The 17392-nt window shown below is 42.8% G+C and overlaps 1 protein-coding gene across 1 annotated transcript in view; it reads right to left on the reverse strand.

Moving 5' to 3' along the window:
- Positions 1 to 17054, reverse strand: part of msraa (methionine sulfoxide reductase Aa) — a 72233-nt gene extending 55179 nt beyond the window's left edge. The window contains 1 exon segment of the mRNA XM_084314686.1: positions 16802 to 17054. Coding sequence (XP_084170812.1) covers positions 16802 to 16937 — 136 coding nt within the window. The 5' untranslated portion in view covers positions 16938 to 17054.
- Between the last annotated feature and the right edge of the window lie 338 nt (positions 17055 to 17392).

The raw sequence follows: 17392 nt of genomic DNA on the forward strand, positions 1-17392 counted from the left end.
GTACTTCATCTAGGAAAACATTACTTGTGCCCATTCCTACTATAAATTGTCCATATTATGTGCTTATAGCTACATAATGCTAATCAAAGACAGAGATAGAGAGAGAGAGAGAGAGAGAGAGAGAGAGAGAGAGAGAGAGAGGAGGGAGAACCAGAGAGAGGGAGAGAGAAAGAGGGAGGGGAGAGAGACAGAAAGAATGAGAGATAGAGAGAGAGACAGAAAGGGCTTGTCCATGAGATGAAGGCGTGAGAAATACATGACAGCATGATGACAGCAGACCTCAAGTAGGCTAGTGAAGTGAATGGCTTGCACAGACCACTTACACAAGTGTGTGTGTGTGTGAGTGTAGGTGTGTAGGTGTGTGTGTGTGTGTGTGTGTGTGTGTGTGTGTGTGTGTGTGTGTGTGTGTGTGTGTGTACACTTTGAAGTATTTTGAGTCCTTTCAATGCCAGGGCAAATCTATTCACTGTGTGCCAAGACTCACCACCCTGGCTCTCTGTGAAGAGGAGTACCCACGGCAACCTGGTGTCAACCGCCTGGCCTGTCTGCTCGCTCTGTGCCTTTACCATTCACTCTGTATACTGGCCAAACACACACAAACAGCTGTTTGGCATTTCAGAGCGCATTCGGGCCAAGCTGCTGTAGTGGAAATTGTCTGTCCCTCCAATACACTCTCCCAGTGACACCCATACCCTTCCTCCCCCCTCCAATACACAACCTGTCTACCTTTCAACCTCCTCCCTCCTTCCTTCACCCTTCTCCAGCCCCTCCCTTTGACCCCAAGTCTCATCCTCCTATCTCATTCCTACCCCACACCCCGTTTGTAATGTATAAATGTTGACATGCAACTCTATTCTAGGAGCCACATTTCCGGGTTGTAGGCCTGGACTCTGGTCTTCTGAAGCCAATCTCTGGTGTTTTATCCTAACACATTTGTAACAACCAACTATGGACCTATTTTTTATTATTATTACAAATGTATGTTTATTTTGCAGCAATTCTTTGTTGTTGCCGCCATATGTAGTGTTACAGATTTCCCCCATTCAAAACTACCACAGTGATCCTTCTCATTTTATAGTCAGTGGTCTCTGTATGTGATGGAGGAGTGCACTGCATATTGAATGCACAGTGCAGAGTTGCAATTCAACTGAATTTACATGAAATGGGGATGTTTTAACTAAGACATGACAATAGCTCGTATTTTAGTATAGTATAAAGTATTTAAAAGAAATATATATATATATATATATATATATATATATATATATATAAAAAAATATTATTATTATTTAAACAACTTGTTGTTTGTTGTTCACACCAGCAGTAGAGCGGTAGCCTGGTTCTTCACACCAGCAGTAGAGCAGTAGCCTGGTTGTTCACACCAGCAGTAGAGCAGTAGCCTGGTTGTTCACACCAGCAGTAGAGCGGTAGTCTGGTTGTTCACACCAGCAGTAGAGCAGTAGCCTGGTTGTTCACGCCAACAGTGTTTCTCCCACACGCCTGTCTGCTCCACTGCTTCATGGATTAAAAGTCAAGAGCTTGGTAACTCTTGGACATTTAAAATCCATGATTTCAAACCATTATGTCTCCGTTTGTCTCTCCACTCGCTGTCCCACAACCCCACCCCTCTCTGTGTGTGTGTCTTTCTCTGATTCCCCTCCTCCTCTCCTCACCTCAAAATAATAATAATAATAATGTAAATATAATATGAATAAATGACCATTTATGAATACAACAAAAAATTGGTGCAACAGTTCCATGGTGTTGGTGTAATAATAGTGTCAAAGAACGTTAGCTAATGTTAGCTAGCTGATGCTATTCGCTAGTTAGCTATCAAGCTAATGTCAGTTCAGCTAATGTTAGCTAGCTAGCCCAGCTAATCTGCTTGCTACAAAAGCTTATTGCTGCCATGCAAAATGAAAGAAATATGTCGTGGCCTCAAAATGTATTTAGTTACCTCAAATTAATCAATTTGGGGCCTCAAAATAATATTGTGTGGCTTCAAAATAGAAAAATATTGTGTGGCTTCAAAATAGAAAAATATTTTGTGGCCTCAAAATAGTTACCTAAAGTATTTTGTTCCCTCAAATTCATCAATTTGAGGCCTCAAAATAATATTTTGTTCCCTCATGATTTGAAAAAACCTTCACTCACTGGAAATGTCTTTTTCCCATAGAAAAATGTGAGTCTCCCTCTCCCGCTCTCTCTCCCTCTCTCTATCTCTCAAACGAAGTGAGCGCTCCGTAATATGATCATTATCATTATGATCGACTGGAATAAAAAATTATAATAATAGGTTTACTACTTGTATACTGTTACCTAAATGTCATAAGTGAATTGTATAGAAACAACTCACCAAAATGTACTATTGCACAACCGATTTCACAAAAAAAATCTACCAAGGGGGGGTAACACCCCCTTAACCCCCCCCCCCCGCACCCTCCCTTGCCATACCTTGGCAAATTATGCCAATCCTCTAGGGGCTGAGGCTGAGCCCCCCTAGAGCAGTGGTTCCCAAAGTCGGGGTCGCGACCCAAAGGTGGGCCGCGAGATGATTAAAAAAAAAAATAAATAAATAAAAAAAAAAAAATTATTTTTTATTTTTTTATTTTTTATTTTTTTATTTAAATTTTTTTTGTCAGGCCACTGAACTTAGAAGCAGGCCAGGACAGTGTTTCTAGTTGTATTCTAAAATTCTATTCTATTGTATTCTAAAATGTGACTATATGGTTTTATATTAACTTAATAAATAAACAAAAACGAAAAATCTACTTATTTCAACGAACATTTCAAACTAAATAACAGATTATGCACATAAAACGCTGAAAACAACCGAAGCAACAATAGTATTTTAATGAGGCTATTATTATTATCATTATTATTTTGCAACAAGTTAGCCCTCTCATAAATAGCACATATAAATGAATAACTAACTTGAACTAACTTAATAGGATTGAAGTGATATTTGGCTTAAAAAATCGGTCGCCTGGCAAAAAAAAAAAAAAAAAAAGCCAGACGATGTGCATTGGGCCGCGGCTCTCTGACGCCTTATTTTCTGGGCCCCGGCCTGAAAAGTTTGGGAACCCCTGCCCTAGAGGGCTGATGCTAGAACCGCCCCTGCACTTCAATAATTTTTATTGCAGAACATGGTATTTTCTCAAGCAGACAGATGTAAACACTGTAATCTGTGTTGCATGTACCTGACAAACTGAACTGTTTGTATTACATATTCCAACTTAACTGAATGCACACGTGTGCGTGTGTGTGGACTACTGTACTATTACAGGTATTGAAATGAACAATGCAACTTCCTTATACAAAATAATAATAAGATATATATATATATATATATATATATATTATTTTTTATATATAAATAAATAAATAAATAAATATCGATACTTGGCATCCCTGTATCGATACAGTATCGCCACGCAAAGTATCGCGATACTACTACGTATCGATATTTTCCCCCACCACTAGTAGGTGAGCTCGAAATAATGTTCTTGCAACAGATCTTCACACATCTACTGAACAAATTAAAAGATCCATCTTGGAATCGATTTTATTTGATTGAAATTAAACGTTTTTCGAAAAGAAAAGGAAAAAAAGTCAGCCAGCCAGTCAGTCAGCCAGTCAACCTGTCTGTCTATCTGTCTAAATACTGCGGCATGGTCATGCTGGACCTACAAAAGGCCTTCGACACTGTCAATCACACCAATCTGATTGACAAGCTAAAAGCAATTGGTTTTGATAGTCTATAAGTGAGCTGGATACAATCCTACCTGGAGGGGAGAGAACAGATGGTGGAGGTAAACGGTACCCTATCCCCCCCCCCCTCCCAATGAGCTGTGGTGTTCCACAAGGAAGCATACTAGGACCGCTACTGTTCCTAATTTATGCAAATGACATGTCGTCAGCTTGTGACTGCAACTTGTTCCTGTTTGCGGACGACTCAGCCCTGCTGGTCTCTGACAAGAACAAGTTACAGGTTGAAAAAACCCTCAGCTCGGAACTAGGCAAAATCTGCATATGGCTCGCCGATAAACTATCATTACACATGGGCAAAACAGAGTCCATTCTCTTCGGTTCAAATAACAAACTCAGCAAGACCGACGGCTTCTCAGTTACAGTGGGTGACAATATTGTCACAAGGAAATATGAAATTACCTACCTGGGTTCCATCCTAGAGGCTAATCTTTCCTGTGACAAAATGGCATCCAATGTAATCAAAAAAGTCAACCAACGAACTAGTTTCTTGTACCGGATCTCCTCTCTGGTAAACAAGAATACCCTGAAGACTCTGGCAGGAGCACTCATTCAAGGGTAATACGACTATGCTTGCACCTCATGGTACCAAAGCACCTCAAAGGCGCTAAAAACAAAATTACAAACATCTCAAAACAAACTGGTCAGACTACTGCTTTACCTAACTCCTAGAACCCACCTCACCCCTGCCCACTTTGAAAACCTAGGATGGCTTAGAGTAGACGACAGAGTACAGCAACTTGCAATGGGCCTGGTCTACAAGATACACTACACCAGTGGTTCTCAAACTTTTTACACCAAGTACCACCTGAGAACGTAGCTGGCTCTCCAAGTACCACCATATGACCGGCGTTAAAATACAGTCTATTCAGCTATGCACAGTTCATGCAGGAGGCAAATGTATTCCTGATACCATTATTTATTGTTAACTTTTGTCAGACACAGCCACAATGTACAAAGAGATAGCACTAGAACTACGCTTCCACACAACTCAGATCCAATGCAAGGGGCATTGAGAACATAATAACTAACATTCTCACATAGCAAGTGAGAAAATTAAGAACAACTGTATTTCAGCAAATGTACTTAATTCTCTCTCTCTTTCTCTCACACAGCAAGCAATTGTCCGTCATTCTCTCTCTCTCACACACACACACACACACACTTATTTTGTTACAAAAACTTAATTTCCTGCATTCTGGTGCAGGCATTTTTACCCTTTAAATGCCAGTGTTTGTGATGGGCATCACAAATTATTGTAAAAAAGAAGAAAACACATATTAAATACATTTTTTAATGTTTACCCTTTAAGTGCCAGTTTGTGTGATGGCATCACAAATTATTGTTAAAAAAAAACACAAAAAGTTAAATATTTTCAATATATCAAATGCAAAGTACATTTTTCTGGGGGAGATTATTACAGGCTAGGCATGTGTCAATGATTAGCAGCAACACATATTTTGATGGATTTTTTGTAATGTCAGATTTAACACCAACTCTTTTCAGAAAAGTGGGAGTATTTCATTTTTTATCTGACATTACAAGAAATCTAAAAATAAATGGTTATGATCAGGGCTGAATTTTAATTAAAGATTTATGACTGTTTAGACTGCATTACTCTGTCACAGTGATCTCCTGGTTGTTCCCCACTTAGATTATCTAACTATCGCGCCGCCGCAACCAGAAACACTGGCCTGGCCTGCTTCTAAGTTCAGTGGCCTGACTGCACAAAAAAACAAAAAAAACAAAAAAAAATGTTTAGCTTTTTTGGAAATGTTTTCAAGTACCACCAGCAGTACCACCAAGTACCACTAGTGGTACGCGTACTACAGTTTGAGAACCACTGCACTACACAACTAAGGTACCCATGTACATGTCCAAATACTTCCCAAAGGTCAGTGAATACCACGACCACAACACCAGAGGGAGCTCCACAAAACTCAGATTCAGCTCAAACAAGGGACTAAACACGTTTTGCAATTATCCCACATCAATGTGGAACGCCCTACCCACAGCTGTAAAGGAATGTGAATCACTACCCACTTTCAAAACCACTCTCAAAGAGCACCTACGGTAGACTGCAATTCGAAACTGGCCTCTGTAAATGTCCTAACCCAACCCCCTCCAATGTACAGTAAATGTCCTAACCGAATAATACGCGAGACCCTCTTCTTGGGACCAAGTAAGGTTTCGTCGATAATCCAATGTACAGTTACCACCCCCCACCCCACCTACCCACCGACCCAACCACATCCAATGTACAGTTCCCCCCTCCCACCACCCCACCTACCCAACCCCCCCCCCCCTCCACCCCACCTACCCAACCTCATCCAATGTACAGTTTCTTCGTCAAATGTATATACTCTCTTTTTTAAACAATTTTTGTATCACAAACAGTACTGTATTTGTAAATCTGGTATGTCATAAATGTATAGATGTAGCAGTACTGTCTATCTGTATGTCATATTATGTTATGATGAATTGAAAATGGGGGACCCAGGTCAGTGAATTCCACGACCACAACACCAGAGGGAGCTCCACAAATCATGTTCAACCCAGATTCGGCTCAAACAAGGGACTAAACACGTTTCGCAATTATTCCACAATAATGTGGAATGCCCTACCCACAACCGTGAAGATATGTGAATCCCTACCCTCCTTCAAAACCACTCTCAAAGAGCACCTACGGGTGGCTGCAATTAGAAATTGGCCCCTGTAAATGTCCAACCCCGCCCCCCCCCCCCCCCCCCCCGCCCCCCCAATGTACAGTTTATTCCCCTTCGGGTGTATATATTTTTTATGATCTCTTTTTACTACACAGTTATGTATGTTGTATGTCATAAATGTCCTGATGAATTGAAAATGGGGGACCCCGATGTGAACAAGACGAAAGTATTTTTCTGGTCTGCATCCATCTGCGTATTTAGACCACTTTTACTGGGGCATGTGCCCCAGTATTGGTCAGCTGTGCCCCAGTAAACATTTCCCCAGAAAAAGAAAAAAAAGGCGTTTCGCAGTCCCGATAATGGAACGTTCGTCCCACTGCAACAGAACAATGTAACGCATTTCAAAGATCAGGCGCGTGATGACGCGGTTTTATGTAGACAGTGGCAATCAGTAAGTGGAGAAGAAAGACAGCCGAAAACGATAAAAGTTAAGCTAGCTAAACAAAACGAGAAAATGGAGGCAACTCCTAAGAAAAAAAGACTTTGCTCATACAACAGAGACTGGGAGAAGAAATATACCTGGCTGAGATCTGTTTCAGACGATCCCCAAAAGGACGAGTGCAGGATTTGCCGCCGGAGCAGGTTGGTGGACTGGGACCTGATTTCAATGTTTACTAAAGCTGCGGTTACACCTTAGTTTCGTTTTCTGATGAGTTTCGCTTTTCCAGGTCGCAACGTAGCGGTAGCCGAGTGAGACATACGTTTTGCAACCTGAGTACAGTGATGTAGTACACTGCCAAAGCAGTAGGTGGCAGTAGGTGGCGAACATGAAGGCAATTTTCAACCAATCAGAACTTGAATGTGCCAATACACTTCCTGCAAAGAAAATGTCAACAAAAGGCGGGCGCCGCCATCTTTAAATGCCTATTTACCCAATGCAGCACCTATTTTTCAGCAAAGTGTAATAAAAGTGCAATAAACAAAACGGATACATTCACTGTGTGTTCTGCATCTCATTTGTTGATGAAACAAAACGAACATCAACACAAGTGACCACCAAGAGCGGATAGTTTAGTCTCAAAAAGGATCGGCAATGTTGTTAGCTACATTGTTAGCTACATGTTAACGTGACTGGAATATGCCAGTATAACAGTATAGCATTGTGGCTAGAAGCTAACGCTAGCTCACGTTAACCAGCCAGCACCAAACTGATGATATCGGGAGCCATCAGTAGCTAGATAACATTAGAGACAACGCTGTGTGTATTAAACAAAGGTGAATGGATGACTGGGCCATTTTGTTTAATGCTTGTTAAGATTGAAAGAGGAGCTTGAGCTAACAGGGTCTGATAGCTAACGCTAGCTCACGTTAGCCAGCGGCAGTGCTCATGCAATCGGTAATGCTAGCAGAATGAATGGATGTAAACTTTATTTAACATATTGCATAATGGGTACAATACAATACGGCTCAATACAAACAATTGTTTTTTTTTTTTTATCCACTTTTTCTCCCATTTTCTATATTTTTCTCCCATCCCAATTTCGTATCATCCAATTTCAACCCTCCCCTGTCACGGACGCTGTTTCTTGCCTCCCACAAGCCGGCTGCAATGTGGACTAAGTTATACATAGCACAAGTCCCCTCCGGTACTTGAGGTAACAGCAGTCGCATCTTTTCACCTGCGCAGCTCGATCTCTCAGTGGCGAGGAGTAACGCGTGGGAGGCTCACGCTGCCCCCGACACTTCCTGATTCTACTGCGCAGGCGCACCAACCGACCTGTAGGAGTCGCTGTCCACAACGCCCGATCCCCACCCATCAGTTTCCCACCCCCTAATACGGCCAATGTGTATTAGTACGGACGACCAGCTAAACTGAAAGCAAATGTGGAGCGTTGGGCTCGAACTGACGAGCCCAGCGTCTCCAGCATTTCATGGCGAGTGCCTTGCCCACTACACCACGTAGCCGCCCTAATACAAACAATTGTTAAGGGAATGCAGACTGTTGTAGCTTGGACTGGGGTCCTTATAACAATAACTTGACAACACATGGTAGCTGCAGCTATTTGGGACAGCTCTGTTGTCACCGGAAGGGCACGCAGATGGTATCTACTGCGCATGGGCGTTGAGCAACAACGGCTCTGCGCAGATTACACGACATGTTGTCGGCGAGTTTTGGCGCTACTCCAAAACGGAAAACACAATTTAGCGTTTTCAGTAGGGCCACAACGTATCCAGCAAAAACGGCATTTCTATGTAATAGGGACAGCAAACGTATTCAAAAACGTATAAAAACGAGCACAAAAACACTGTGTGTAACAAGGGCCTAATAGAAGTGAGACTCATTGGGCTTGGCTCATTTTCTGTGAAGAGCATATAAAATAACACGTTTTCATTGGGTGCACTATACACTGGACCCGAACGTGTGGAAATTGTAGGTGAAAACAAGTAAACATTGTAAATATGAAGCAAAAAGGTTCACTGTGTACCTTCACTGTCTGCCCCCATCTTGTTTCATTCATACTGTTTTAAAGATTTTATAACACAAAACAAATAGCACTTGTATTTATAAATGTAATCTAGCTGAGATAAATGGCTAATATTAACCATACTGTTTATGCTGTCTATATTGGTTGTAATTGAGATAACAGTTAATGTAACTGAGGGGTACAATTCCCTGACTGTATTGATAAGTATGGTATCATTAAACCACTACCGCTTTATGTACTTTAACTACTGGCCATACAGTACACGATATCTAAATATGATGAACACTTTCCACAATGAAATCGGTTCCAGTCAAAGGTAATAATCAAATATTTAATATAGCAAAAGGTACATAGAATATTTATCTTACATTTATCATTTGAATGCACTTGTAAGGCAAATGAGTACTCGTAGGCAAATCAACACTGAATGTCCAATCTCTGGTTACGCAGGAAGCAAGTATACAACCTGGCTCTTAGGGAATTACATCTATGGTACACTTAATGATATAGCGGGATATTCTGGAAGGGGTCCTCCCGGTTGTAAGCCGGTAGGGGGGGTAGGAGAGCCGTCGGTAGTAGACCGTCTGGTCAACGATATCTAGGGAGACTTCAAGTACAGAAGACAGTGCGATAGACTCTTGATCCGCAGATGAATACACCTTGGTTCTCTTGTAGGCTGTAGCTCCACAATGAAGAAGAAGCTAGGCGACCTCAGTCTCTCTGAGCGCCGACTCAACTCGACTCCTCTCGGGGGTAAATCCAACACTCACAGGCGTCGGCGATTATCCGCTCCACAAATCACAGTACCAAAGCAAATATATATTCCAGCCGCATAGGGCTCAGCAGTCGTCGGGTAGGTAATCCAGTGTACATGTCCCTCGGTCCTCGCCTAGATCTCCTCGGATGAAAGCGCCATGTGGTCGGCCCAACCTGGATAAGACTCTAGATAACACGAGGAAGCGTTGGAGATGCTGGTCACTTTAGAACTCTAACCGCACGATGCACCATACACGATAGACTATTATTACTTAATAGAAATACGTCGCACTCTACGGTACAGTGCCAAACTCTGACAATTCAGTTATTAATTCGCACGAGGTCTCAATGCTATTCTAAGGCCAAACAGGCCATACTTCACCGCACGTCGTATCGTGGGTGAGGCTTCACGTTCTGTTACTAAGTTGGGAAGAAGGGTAAAGGACTAAGGGACTTCTACATTTACTTGCGCCATATTTATATGCACGGTGAACAAATAGTGCCACTCTCATTTCGGTAGCCGTATCCCTGAGCGGAGCCGGGGCTAGTACGGACATGTCTCGTCGGTACCTTTGAACTTGACTCCGGGGGCTGGTCCCCTGGCGCCTGGTCCTTTTGTCCAATAAGAGAATGAACTATTATGGGCTATAGTAGGCTAAAGGGATATTCCGTGTATATGTACAAGGAATATACAAGGGATATCAAACGATATACAAATACTATTCAATATATATCAATAAATAAATATATATATTCGGTTTAATCTGATCCTTCGTAACAGTTAACATATGTTAAGTATTAAGTATTTTTACATAAATGGTTATGGCTTTATTGTTTTAAAATCCCAATAATGTTGTGGGTTCACCAGACACACACATATTGGGTGAGTAACCAAAACGCGTACACCACACAAGTATGAATATTACTTGTATCAGCATGTACACATCAAATTAAAACAAATAAAGAACTTGAATTATTAACACTTCACTGCTAATAATGCTCAGGAAAAGATGGCTGAAAAGACTTCTATTAATGCAGTGATTTTGTCAGCTTGGATACCAAGATTGATGGTTACCGCCTTAATCAATCAATCAATCAAATGTATTTATAAAGCACATTTCACATGACGCGTGTCAACCAAAGTGCTGTACAGAGGGTAAATACACAAGATACATATAGACAACAATCACACTCCGTTTTATGGGAGGGCACACAGGCAAACACATAGAAAAACAGGGCATGAGTCAGTGAACGGGAAAGGCTAGTAGGTAGAAGTGGGTTTTGAGCCTCGATTTGAAGGCATCTATCGAGGGGGCATTAATGATGTGGTGGCTGAGAAGGTGAAGCATCTACAGTTTAATAAGTTTATAACAAAATGTGCTATAGCCTACCGTCTGCATCAAATATGAAATAAAGGCATCTAAATGAAAAAAATAATCTTTAAAAAAAAACAAGCTCAATCAAAAGATTCTACATGATTCCAAAATAGTGAAGAAAATGGCTTTAGGAAGAACAAAGGCAGAGGCTCTGGTTAAAGACATCCTTACTCCAAAGGCAGTGGGTGATTGATTGATTGATTGAAAAGTTTATTAACAGATTGCAGAATGGGTACAGTACAGTACAGCTCAATACTGTGATGTGTTCTCAAGGCCTTAACATCAGACAAACCCCTCCCATTCTCCATACAGACGGATGCATCTAAACTAACCCTAGCCCTTCTTCACAAACATAGCCACAACACTGGTAAACAAACTACCCTCCCACTCAGGGCATTATGGGGTAGAACACATAGTAGCATACTACAAAAACCTAGGGGTCCACAAAGACGACTTCAAACTCGAAATGGTAACAACCGATGAGGTACTCAAAAAATTGAGCGCCCTCCAACCTAACAAGGCCACTGGCCATGACAACATCCCCTCCAAATTCCTCAGAGACGCAGCAGCCGCCATCACCCCAGTCATCACACACATAATAAACCTCTCTATAAGACAGGGGCACGTCCCCAAGGACTTCAAAATTGCGAGAGTGACCCCTCTACACAAAAAGGGCAGCAAATTAGACCCAGGCAACTACCGCCCTGTTTCTATTCTTACCTCCATCTCGAAAGTCATGAAGAAAATAGTCTACGAACAGGTCGAAAAGTACCTGGCGGAAAAAAACCTAATCTACGAATTCCAATCTGGCTTCAGAACGTCCCACTCCACTGACACATGCCTCCTCTATTTGAACGACCACATCAAACAAGAGGTGGACGCTGGCAAATACTGCGGCATGGTCATGCTGGACCTACAAAAGGCCTTCGACACTGTCAATCACTCCATTCTAATGGACAAGCTAAAAGCAATTGGTTTTGATAGCCTATCAGTGAGCTGGATGCAATCCTACCTGGAGGGGAGAGAACAGATGGTAGAGGTAAACGGTACTCTATCCCCCCCCCCTCACAGTGAGCTGTGGTGTTCCACAAGGAAGCATACTAGGACCGCTACTCTTCCTAATTTATGCAAATGACATGTCGTCAGCCTGTGACTGCAACTTGTTCCTGTTTGCGGACGACTCAGCCCTGCTGGTCTCTGACAAGAACAAATTGCAGGTTGAAAAAACCCTCAGCACGGAACTAGGCAAAATCTGCATATGGCTCGCTGATAACAAACTATCATTACACATGGGCAAAACAGAGTCCATTCTCTTCGGTTCAAATAACAAACTCAGCAAGACCGACGGATTCTCAGTTACAGTGGGTGACAATATTGTCACAAGGAAAGACGAAATTACCTAACTGGGTTCCATCCTAGAGGCAAATCTTTCCTGTGACAAAATGGCATCCAATGTAATAAAAAAAGTCAACCAACGAACTAGATTCTTGTACCGGATCTCCTCTCTGGTAAACAAGAATACCCTGAAGACTCTGGCAGGAGCACTCATTCAAGGGTACTATGACTATGCGTGCACCTCATGGTACCAAAGCACCTCAAAGGCGCTTAAAACAAAATTACAAACATCACAAAACAAACTGGTCAGACTACTACTTGACCTGAACCCCAGAACCCACCTCACCCCTGCCCACTTTGCCAACCTAGGATGGCTTAGAGTAGACGACAGAGTACAGCAACTTGCAATGGGCCTGGTCTACAAGATACACTATACGACCGGGGTGCCCATGTACATGTCAAAATACTTCCCAAAGGTCAGTGAATACCACAACCACTACACCAGAGGAAGCTCAACAAATCATGTTAAACCCAGATTCGGCTCAAACAAGGGACTAAACACGTTTCGCAATTATGCCACAACAATGTGGAACGCCCTACCCAAAGCTGTAAAGGAATGTGAATCCCTGCCCACATTCAAAACCGCCCTTAAAGAGCACCTACGGGAGGCTGCAATTCGAAACTGGCCACCGTAAATGCCCAAAACCCCCACCACCTCCTAATAGACAGTCTCCTCCCCACCGCATGTATATATTCCCTCCCCGCCGTATGTATATTTCCCTCCCACCCACCCACCCCCTCCTAATGTACAGTCCCCTCCCCATCATATGTATATACTCTGTCAGGATCTAGGGGTAACAGTACTGTATATTTGAATACCGCCTATGTCACAAATGTATCAGTACTAAATACCTATATGTCCCTATGCCATAAATGTCATGTATGTTGTGTATGTCATAAATGTCTATATGAATTGAAAATGGGGGACCCTGATGGAAACAAGACAAACGTCTTTCTCAGGTCTGCATCCCCTTAACAATTGTATGTATTGAGCCGTACTGTATTGTACCCATTCTGCAATCTGTTAAATAAAGTTCTCATTCATTCATTCATTCATTCATTCATCCCTAAAACCGAAATAAAGTTTAAAAAAAAAAAAATTACAAAATCCGCCCATTTGCGCCCAAAAAACGCCCAAAACCGGCAAAAAAATTGCGCGTTTGGCGTCCCTAAGTGCCCCAGTACAGTGCTTGGTCTAGATACGCCCCTGTCTGCATCCTCTTAGCAGTTGTTTGTATTGAGCTGTACTGTATTGTACCCATTCTGCAATCTGCTAATAAAGTTTTCAATCAATCAATCAATTCGTGCCTTTTTCAATGTGGGCTCAACTGAACCGCCCTTGGTGTACGCATGCGCAGTAGAAAAGAAAACAAACCGTGGCTGCAAGTGAACGCTTGCTACAGTATACTTGCGTGGGCTACTGACCACTTGCATCAAGACTTTCTATTGTGTGAATGAATGAATGAATGAAAACTTTATTTAACAGATTGCAGAATGGGTACAATACAGTACGGCTCAATACATACAATTGTTAAGGGGATGCAGACCTGAGAAAGACGTTTGTCTTGTTTCCATCAGGGTCCCCCATTTTCAATTCATATAGACATATATGACATACATGACATACAGATAGTCAGTACTGCTACATCTATACATTTATGACATACCAGATTTGCAAATACAGTACTGTTTGTGATACAGAAGGAGTCAAGAAAAGGGAGTATATACATTTGACGTAGAAACTGTACATTGGAGGAGGTTGGGTGGGGGGGGTTGGGTACATTGGGATATTGACAACCATACTGGGTAATTTACATTGGAGGTGGTTGGGGGGGGGGGGGGGGGCACACTGTATAAACAAGTAACACTGTACATTGAGGGGGGGGGGGGGGAGGAGACACTGTACAAACAAACACAATTGTACATTGAACTATTGACAAAACCATACTAGGTAAATGACTGTACATTGGAGGGGGTTGGGTTAGGATATTTACAGGGGCCAGTGTTGAATTGCAGTCTCCCGTAGGTGTCCCTTGAGAGAGGTTTTGAAAGTGGGTAGTGATCCACATTCCTTTACAGCTTTGGGTAGGGCGTTCCACATTGATGTGGCATAATTGCGAAACGTGTTTAGTCCCTTATTTGAGCCGAATCTGGGTTTAACATGATTTGTGGAGCTCCCTCTGGTGTTGTGATCGTGGTATTCACTGACCTTTGGGAAGTATTTTGACATGTACATGGGTACCTTGGTCGTGTAGTGTATCTTGTAGACCAGGCCCATTGCAAGTTGTTGTACTCTGTCGTCTACTCTAAGCCATCCTAGGTTGTCAAAGTGGGCAGGGGTGAGGTGGGTTCTAGGAGTAAGGTCAAGCAGTAGTCTGACCAGTTTGTTTTGAGATGTTTGTAATTTTGTTTTTAGCGCCTTTGAGGTGCTTTGGTACCATGAGGTGCAAGCATAGTCGTAGTACCCCTGAATGAGTGCTCCTGCCAGAGTCTTCAGGGTGTTCTTGTTTACCAGAGAGGAGATCCGGTACAAGAATCGAGTTCGTTGGTTGACTTTTTTTATTACATTGGATGCCATTTTGTCACAGGAGAGATTAGCCTCTAGGATGGAACCCAGGTAGGTAATTTCATCTTTCCTTGTGACAATATTGTCACCCACTGTAACTGAGAAGCCGTCGGTCTTGCTGAGTTTGTTATTTGAACCGAAGAGAATGGACTCTGTTTTGCCCATGTGTAATGATAGTTTGTTATCAGCGAGCCATATGCAGATTCTGCCTAGTTCCGAGCTGAGGGTTTTTTCAACCTGTAACTTGTTCTTGTCAGAGACCAGCAGGGCTGAGTCGTCCGCAAACAGGAACAAGTTGCAGTCACAAGCTGACGACATGTCATTTGCATAAATTAGGAACAGTAGCGGTCCTAGTATGCTTCCTTGTGGAACACCACAGCTCACTGTGAGGGGGGGGGATAGGGTACCGTTTACCTCCACCATCTGTTCCCTCCCCTCAAGGTAGGATTGCATCCAGCTCACTGATAGACTATCAAAACCAATTGCTTTTAGCTTGTCAATCAGAATGGAGTGATTGACCGTGTCAAAGGCCTTTTGTAGGTCCAGCATGACCATGCCGCAGTATTTGCCTGCGTCCACCTCTTGTTTGATGTGGTCATTCAAATAGAGAAGGCATGTGTCAGTGGAGTGGGATGTTCTGAAGCCAGATTGGAATTCGTAGATTAGATTTTTTTCCGCTAGGTACTTTTCGACCTGTTCGTAGACTATTTTTTCCATGACTTTCGAGATGGAGGTGAGAATAGAAACAGGGCGGTAGTTGCCTGGGTCTAATTTGCTGCCCTTTTTGTGCAGAGGGGTCACCCTCGCAATTTTGAAGTCCTTGGGGACGTGTCCCTGTTTTATGGAGAGGTTTATTATGTGTGTGATGATTGGTGTGATGGCGGCTGCTGAGTCTCTGAGGAATTTGGAGGGGATGTTGTCATGGCCAGTGGCCTTGTTAGGTTGGAGGGCGCTCAGTTTATTGAGTACCTCATCTGTTGTTACCATTTCCAGCTTGAAGTCGTCCTTGCGGACCCCTAGGTTTTTGTAGTAAGCTACTATGTGTTCTACCCCATAAAGCCCTGAGTGGGAGGGTAGTTTGTTTACCAGTGTTGTGGCTATGTTTGTGAAGAAAATGTTTAAGTAATTGGCTACATCCAGCTTGTCTGTGATGAGCGTGTTGTCCGTTTTTATGTTTATGTTTGAGAATCTGGTTTTAAGTTTTTTACTGCATCCTAGTTGATTATTGAGTAATTTCCAAAGTTCACGTGGTTTGTTTTTGTTTTCCTCAGTTTTGTCATTGATGAAATTCTTTTTTGCAGTTTTGATCATGGAGTTTACGTCGTTTCTTAGTCTGTTTCTTTCTAGTTTGAGTTCAGTCACGTGGGCTTGGAGTTCACTGCTCGTGCTTTTAGTAAGCTTTGACTGACTTTTACGAAACTCAGAGCATTTTTTGTCTCTGGTTTTCATAGCGGCCAGTATTTCGGAGTGCATCCACGGCTCAGCGCGATTTTTTACCCTGGTGGTTCTTAGGGGGGCCATGTCGTTTAGTATTGCTGAGAATTTGGTTTTGAAACCAAGCCATGTTTCGTCAACCAGTGTACCATTGAGTTCATCTGACCAGTCCAGCACACACGCCGAAATTATCGCCCAACAGTTTAAAAATAACACAACAACGATTATGGTTATGTACGCTTGCCTAGTAATTACGCACTGTTTCATTCCACAGCCTTGAACAACCGCGCTAACCGGCTAATAATGCTAGTCGGGACGGGACGGCCAACGCTGCTGTCTCGGTCTCGTTCTTACCTGATACTTTGATGCTCTCACTTCTACCCTTCAGGGCGGCCTCGGGGGTCGGTAGCTGGGCTTTGGAGGACATGTCTCCCATTGCACGGTTGACGAAATGACGCCAGATCAAACGGAGCCGGGTCGTTGCGACCATTGAACTGCTTGAGACCACAGCGCGTTATGACACACATTACATGACAGACTTGCTACACACGGCGCTCTTGTAACGACGAGGCCTCAGTTGTTACACAATTCAACGTCATCAACTTTAGTTCCGAGTGTTTTGTCTGGACTAGTCTAGCCCCTTTCGTGACTGATGCACCGAGTGAATCCACAGTCACTTGCTCCTCAATAGGAAACCAACCTATGTTGACCATGAAGGACTGGTTCTGGCCGAACCGTTCGTTATACAAGTATCACAGAGACATTTAAAAGGTACTCACAGTTGCACGAGGGTTTCAGACAGAGATACGGGATGGTTTCAAAGCTGCGGCGTTGCTAATAAACATTTTAAATATTTCTTATAAACTGGTCAACACTGCTCAAAACGGCATTATTTCCGGCGTTGGCTGCCTGGTGCGCCTGCGCTGTGGCGCATCATGCACCCAA

Source organism: Notolepis coatsorum (genome assembly GCF_963971535.1).
Source record: "Notolepis coatsorum genome assembly, chromosome: 5".
NCBI classification, from domain to species: domain Eukaryota; kingdom Metazoa; phylum Chordata; class Actinopteri; order Aulopiformes; family Paralepididae; genus Notolepis; species Notolepis coatsorum.